At 43.3% G+C, this 7,488-nt stretch overlaps 1 protein-coding gene across 1 annotated transcript; it reads left to right on the plus strand.

The window, feature by feature from the left end:
* The first annotated feature begins 2,228 nt into the window (after positions 1-2,228).
* On the plus strand, positions 2,229-3,790 carry LOC123043107 (desmethyl-deoxy-podophyllotoxin synthase-like). The gene is made up of 2 exons (XM_044465456.1): positions 2,229-3,074; positions 3,176-3,790. Exons 1-2 carry the CDS (start codon positions 2,325-2,327, stop codon positions 3,788-3,790), a joined length of 1,365 nt encoding a protein of 454 aa, XP_044321391.1. The 5' UTR covers positions 2,229-2,324.
* Positions 3,791-7,488: the final 3,698 nt, after the last annotated feature.

The raw sequence follows: 7,488 nt of genomic DNA on the forward strand, positions 1-7,488 counted from the left end.
GAGCTACGACGTCTCACAGCGATTTGACCTCGTGAGCCGTCGGATCTAGCATACGAATGGACCAGATTGTTCAGTTGTTCCACGGTGTGTCCTTGTGCAGCCTGGTTGCCGAACGTGCATGGGCTGCTGCTCCTGGGATTGACCTAGGCTTCTTCTAATCAATCGGGCCAAAAATTACTAAGTGGGCCTCAATTCTTTCTCTGCCCGTAGAGAGAGACCAACTAGGAACAGCAGCAGGCCAACATAAAAGGATGCAACATCATCTCGCTGGTGAAATGGTGACGGGGTTGACTTTTCTTTTTTCTTTTTTTACGAGGAACCCTTCATCTTCCGTTATGTTTGAGCCCTATTCTTCTTTGTAGTTCTCCTTTGGCATATGATTGTGTGAGCTTGGCGCTAGACTTCAGTTTTTTTTCTTTGCAGGTTGACTTCTGCAGTTTTTGTGTTGCACTATATATCAACTATCAACTTTAGCAATTAAAAAAAATATTAGCATTAGTTTTCAGAGTTGTCTCAAACATTCAGCTGGGGATCTATCAACTTAATAGCCCTCCTAGATATATTAGCAGTTTGCACGGTGTTCAACTCGTGTGCAACTATGCCGATAACATCCACATATCTTTTACAAAAAAGAAGAAGAAGAAAAAACAACTACCTTATCATCAGAAATGGAGCATATAAGTTACTATTACTTCAGCTACTTAAATAGATCATGCGATTTTGCATGCTAGGGCCTGACTTAGATCAGTTCGTCTTGGTACCTTACGTTGATATATGAGATGACTGCTCATCTTATTTTCGTCCAGAAGTAAGGTCTCTATTCTGTACACAGGCATTATGTATAGTCTGTTGAAATGCAGGCTTGCTAAGTTCTTTTATTTCGTTGCTATGGTCCATATTTTCTGAAAGGTTTCTACTATTCATAATTTTCTTTTTTTTAAATGAACGGGCGCCGCGTCTAGTTAATAAACTTGTGAGACCCCCACCCGAGAAACAAAAGACCAACGTCGGCTGCATGGGAACTTGAAGCAAGTACACAATCCAGTTTTTATGCCCATATTTGCAGTAAAACAACACGAAATAACTCAGTTTCAAGCCTTGGGTACGCACTTCCATCTACCAACACTTTGCCGTACAAAACATGTATATATTCCATTCAAAATACAAGTGGCAAACTTTAAGCTAGCTGTGCCCATATACAATATGCTTGTACTCAATCTTACAAGGTCGAATATACGAACATTATAAGAATATACCACGTATAATAATATACTTTAGTTGCATTTTGGGATTGCTTATACTCGTCACCGAGAGGGAAAATAACATTTATATTTACAACAAGAGTAGTCATAAGGTGTTCACACTATTTCTTTCTTGCAGATCTCATTAAGCTTTTATATTAGTTTACGGATACGAACAGAAGATTAAGATATTTCCATGTGACTGGGATGCTGTGCTTGTTTGAACTGAAGAAACAGAAGTCGTCGAGTACGATGCTTATCTGATATTTCTTCCGGATTCCTCTCATGTCAGGACAAAAGGGCAGGTGCGGGAGTTGACCAACTAATCTTTGGCTTTTACTCCACATGTTGGTTTTTTTGTACTATAAACATTGCAATGATGTAACTTGAGGCAACAATTATACTTTCTTTTTTAGGGAAGGCAACAATTAGACTTAACAACTTTCGAGGCAAGAACTCGGTCAAATTAAAGAAAAGATTGCTGTTATCATTGAGCACATCCAAGTAGGCACTAAGTTAATTACTACTACTGCTCAATAATGCCGGCAGCTATACAAACGTACTCCCACCGTCCTTGAAAGAGTGTAGTTCTTTGTTGGATTGGATTAGTAGACCAACATTTATGCCATCAAATTAGTAGCATTGGATTCATGATAAATTATATTTTTGTTATATACCTATTTGGTTTTAGAAGTATTGATATATTTTTGCACAAACTTGGTCAAACTTTAAGATAGTTTAACCCTACAACAAAGTTAGAAAGTACACTCTTTTAAAGACGGAGAGAGTACTACATGATGGCCAATGGCCGGCACTTGGAAACTAATTTCATAGGTACTAGTACTATGTAATGGCCGGCACTTGCGAAAGTATCCAATCCATCTTTCTTATGAACCTGTGATGGTGCGTTTTGAGCTGGGCACTCACCCACCCAAAACAATGGACGCAAGCCATAATCCCTTGCTTGCACTTGGAGTACTCATCATCCCGTTGGCCTACTTCATCCTTGCAGCGCGCCTTCGAGCCGGCCCTAAGCCGCCACCGGGGCCATGGGCGCTCCCGGTGATCGGTCACTTGCACCACATGATAGGCAAGCTTCCGCACCATAGGATGCACGACCTTGCCCGATGGCATGGCCCACTTATGCTACTCCGCCTTGGTGACCTGCCCGTCGTGGTAGCTTCGTCGACGGAGGCGGCCCGCGAAGTCATGAGGACAAATGATGTGGCCTTCGCGACGCGCCCCATCAGCATGATCAAGCGGCTGACCCTAGTTGACGGCTCAGAGGGGCTCATCTTTGCGCCCTACGGCAGCGCCTGGAGGCAGCCGCGCAAGATTTGCACCGTCGAGCTGCTTAGCACCCGATGCGTGCAGTCCTTGAGAGGCATCCGCGAGCAGGAGGTCCAGCGCCTCCTCCAGGAGGTGTCGGCGGCAACGGCAACACCAGGGGTGGTGGTGAACCTTAGCGCACTACTGTCATCGTATGTCAATGACTCGACAGTGCGCGCCATTATAGGCAGCCGGTTCAAGGACCGGGAGACGTTCCTTCGGCTAATGGGGGAAGGTATCGAGCTATTCTCAAGACCCGGCTTGCCGGACCTCTATCCGTCGTCACGCTTAGCGATGCTCATCAGCCGAAAACCACGCCTGATGAAGCAGCACCACCATGAAATGATGGGTTTCATGGAAACCATCATCCAGGAGCACCAAGTGCCACCACGAGGCGTGGGTGACAAAGAGGAGGACTTGGTTGACGTGCTCTTGAGAATCCAGAAAGAAGATGACTCCTTGGAGTTCCCTCTCACCGCACACACAATCAAAGCCGTGATGGCGGTAAGCTAGTTATGACTAACCACATGATGGCACTACTTCATAATACATCTAGATGGAATATATATGCCGCACACTGAAGAGGGTCCGACCATTGCTTGTAGGATTTATTTGTCGCAGGTAGTGAGACCTCAGCAACGATGCTACAATGGGCCATGTCCGAGCTCCTGAAGAACCCGAGGGTGATGCAAAAGGTGCAGGGAGAAGTCCGGCGAGTGCTCAATGAGCAAGGCAAAGTGACGGAGGAGAGCTTAAGGAATATACACTACTTGCACCTAGTCATCAAGGAGACTCTTCGGTTGCACCCGGCGCTGCCACTGCTACTACCACGGGAGTGCCGCTCGCCATGCCAGGTACTCGGGTTCGACGTGCCAGTGGGGGCTACAGTGCTTGTGAACGCTTGGGCCATCGGTATGGATCCGATGCATTGGGACAAGCCAGAGGAGTTCATGCCAGAGAGGTTTGAATTCAACACCGTTGACTTCAAGGGTGGAGACTTTGAGTACACACCATTTGGGGCGGGACGAAGGATGTGCCCCGGGATGACGTTTGGGCTGGCAAATATGGAACTTGCGCTTGCTAGTATCTTATACCACTTTGACTGGGAGCTGCCACACGGGATGGCGGTGGCGGACCTGGATATGGCAGAGGTTGTCACGGTAACCTCGCGGCGGAAACATGACCTTCTGGTGGTTCCCGTGGTTCGCGTGCCGATATAGCCAGCCCACTGCCCATCAGCTTATGTTACACCATCGTCGCTAGCAGCCTTTGTCAGTTGTTTGCTCTTGTTTATCTCATGGTCATTTTTGTGAGTGTACCAAATCAATGTGCGTACAGTGATCACAGTGAAGATATCCAATTTCATTTACATTTTATATTTAGAGCTAGCGATCAAGTTTGATCGCTCTCTGCACTCCAAAGTGCCCACTCAACTTTTGTATTAATTTTGCCTTGAATGTCAAACCAATATAAGTAGAAAGCGAAACACCGATCCAACTAAAAAACACTCGACATGAGACGGACGGCAACTCGCTCCCAGAGGTGCCAATGCAAAACCCTAGTTGCGCCCCTGTCTCTTCACCTTGTTTCCCACCTCGCCACCACCGGAGAAAACCAGCCGGAAAAGCCTGACCGACTGATGGCATGCACGTCGATGGGTAGGACGCCGGTACGGCTGCCCCGAGACATGTCAGCGGTGAGCGCCGTCCATGCTACAAGCATGTGTAGCACTCTCCGTGTGCATGTATAGCTTCCACTAGGTTCATTTTGATATATACTCCCTCCGTTCCAAATTACTTGTCGCAGAAATGGATGTATCTAGAACTAAAAAATGTCTAGATATATCTATTTTTATGACAAGTAATTCCGAACGGAGGGAGTAGTATCTAACACCCGCATGGTCGACCAGACAACCAATGTGCATTAAGTTTGACCGTTCTCCATAGTGATCGGAAGTTACCCAATTTCATTTACATTTTATATTTAGCTTTAGCGATCACGTTTGACCGTTCTCTGCACTCCAAAAATACCTACTCAACTTCTGTACTAATTTTGCCTTGAATATCAAACCATTATAAGAAGAATGAGGCATGCATGAATTTTGGCAAAAAAAAAGAGAAAAACAAAAATAAAGAGACATGTACGTCAACCCCATCAACCGGAAAACGTTCAAATAAACCTTGAACTTGTAGGCAAAAGCTAAATCAAACCCTGAACTCTCAACCCCTGAAATCAGCACACCAAGCTCTCTGATTCCGGTCTATTTTGAACCTTGAGAGGATTTAGCTGGTATTCGCTAAATTGGGCCGGCCCATTAGCGTAGTTGCTCGCACTGCTCCGTTTTTTTTGTTTTTATTTTTCTTTGGTTTTTCATCGGTTTTATTCTGTTTTTTTATTACACTTTATTTTTCTCTGGTTTTTCTTGCGCCGTTATACTTTGTTTTTATGTTTTTTGATTTCCTTCGTATTGTTTATTTTTTCGTTTTTATTTTGTTTCTTTACCTGTAGCTGGTTTTCTTTTTTACACAAGTTTAATTGTCCTCAGTACTTAACGTACTTTTTTAAAATACATGTTTTCAATACTTTTTTTTGAATACACTGTATATTTTTCCAGATACACGTTTTACATTTTCTTAATGACAATGAACATTTTATAAACTACACAAACATTTTTTTACGTTGTTACACATTTTCAAAACTGTATACACTATTTTCAAACACATGTCACATATAGTAGTCTTTTAAGGACTTACACATTTTTCTACATCACGTAAACATTTTTTTTTACATTGTATACACTTTTTATAAAATGTCACAAGCACATTTTTTGAAATTGTTTTTGAATCACACGGATATAATTTTACATTGTAGATTGTTTTTTGAAATACCACATACATTTATCTAAACTCGTGATATTTTTAGGTGTCACAAACATTTTCTTTACACATTTGTTCAGGTTTCAAAAAAGAAAACGGTTTTACAATTTTCGTAAGGTGTTCGCACTTTCAAATTTTCTTCAGATTTCAAAAATGTATATGTTTCAAAAAGTGTTTGCTTTTTCAGAATTGGTTGCTTTTAAAAAAACAGTTGTTTTCTTAAAGTATTCGGAATTTTCAAAAAGTGCTCACACTTTATAAAATGTTCAGATATTCCCAAAATTATTTATGTTTTGAATATTTGTTTGCGCCTAAAAAATGTTTTCAAAGTTCAACGCTTCGATGTGTGCTTAAATACATCGGGCCTCTTATTACATCAGTCGTACGTGTCTGTACTATTGGCTAGCAGGTTGACCTCAACTTCGACTCTGGCATGAGTCATTTTTGTTACTTCGCGCTTTAAGGAAGAGAGATTTTTTATGTCACGCGCGATAAGAAAAAAAAGAAAAAAAAACCTGGCTTCATCGCTTCAAGGAAGAGAGATTTTTTACGTGGCGCGCGATAAGAAAAGGAGAAAAAAAAACTGGCTTCATGCCTGATGGGCCGGCCTAGTCGACTACACAGCCAATAATCCCGGGATTTAACATGCCACGTTGACAATCTCTGTTTGGGAACTCACTCAAGGTTGAAAATGCTCATGTGGGCTATGTGGAGCTCAGGATTCATGGAGGCACTCCCTGCTTGATTGTAGCATGTGAAGATGTATCTGGGCGCTGGTTGATGGGGAGCTCGCAGACCAGTTGAGGGCGTCAAGCGAACCATCAGCAAAGGCCTGGCTATTTTCAATGATCGAAGTATTATCTCATGCAGCTTTCTTGAAGCTTGCTGTGACACTTTGGGTTACGTGGACTGCGCGAAGAAAGGCTATACATGAAGGAGATTTCCAAAGCCCACATGCAACACACGCTTTCATCACTAGGTATATGGCAGATTTGGAGATCATCAAGGGGCAACAACCATCAGCTAATGCAGCAAGGGCGCATCCTGCAGGTAATATCAGGCCTCGAGCTCCTCCAACGGGCTTTGCAAAGATCCATGTTGATGCAGGAGTCTCTAAACGCTATGGAAAAGGCTCGGCTGTAGCTGTTTGTCGCGACGAACAAGGCATGTACCTGGGGAGCTCGGCATTGGTAATCAATGGACTTCAAGATGCAGCAACTCTAGAGACGATTGCATGCAGAGAAGCATATGCTCTTGCGGAAGACTTGGCTCTTCAAAACTTCATCATTGCTTCAGATGCGAAACAAGTCGTGAGTGATATCAACCAAAGAGTCAGAGGAACGTATGGCACCATAATAGAAGAGATAAAGGCAAGGGCGGCAAATTTCAAATAGTACAATTGTTTTTGAAGGTCGGTTAGCAAACAATGATGCTCATAGCTTAGCTAGATTTTCTCTTAAGTTAGCTCAGGGGCGCTACTTGTGGCTCATACAACCCCATGATCCTTGTATCCCACAAATTATGGCTTTCGATGAATAAAGTTCTTTCATCCCTCAAAAAAAAAAAAACTCAAGGTTGAAAATAGACCGGGATCAGAAAGTTTGGTGTGCTGATTTCCGGAATTTAAAGTTTGGGGTTTCATTTAGCTTTCATCTACACGTTCGAGGATTATTTCATTTAGCTTTCGTCTACACGTCGGTGGAAACCAGCCGGCAAAGCGTACCCGACAGACGGTGTGCACGTCGACGGAGGTAGAACGCCGGCCGGGACGGCAGCCCTCGGACATCTCGGCGATGAGCACCATCCACACGTACGCCACAAGCAAGCATAGCTCGCTCCGTGTGCATACATAGCTGCCACTAGGACAACCGTATCAATTCTAGCCATCTCTTAATATTTTTTTCTTTGAATCGAAATTGTAGTGGCATCCAGCTCTCGAAAGAAGAAAAGGAAACATATACTTGTCTTCATAGTAGACTACCAAAATATCATCGAAACGGCATAACACAAAATATCTAGCTATCGACAAATACTTTTGAAAC

This window comes from Triticum aestivum, chromosome 2B (genome assembly GCF_018294505.1).
Source record: "Triticum aestivum cultivar Chinese Spring chromosome 2B, IWGSC CS RefSeq v2.1, whole genome shotgun sequence".
Lineage (NCBI taxonomy): Eukaryota > Viridiplantae > Streptophyta > Magnoliopsida > Poales > Poaceae > Triticum > Triticum aestivum.

Bases quoted from the DNA above. Each gene is read 5' to 3' on its own strand.
- LOC123043107 (XM_044465456.1), top strand. From the start codon at position 2,325: ATGATAGGCAAGCTTCCGCACCATAGGATGCACGACCTTGCCCGATGG. The intron at 3,075-3,175 runs GTAAGCTAGTTA...CATTGCTTGTAG, and splicing joins CAATCAAAGCCGTGATGGCG to GATTTATTTGTCGCAGGTAG.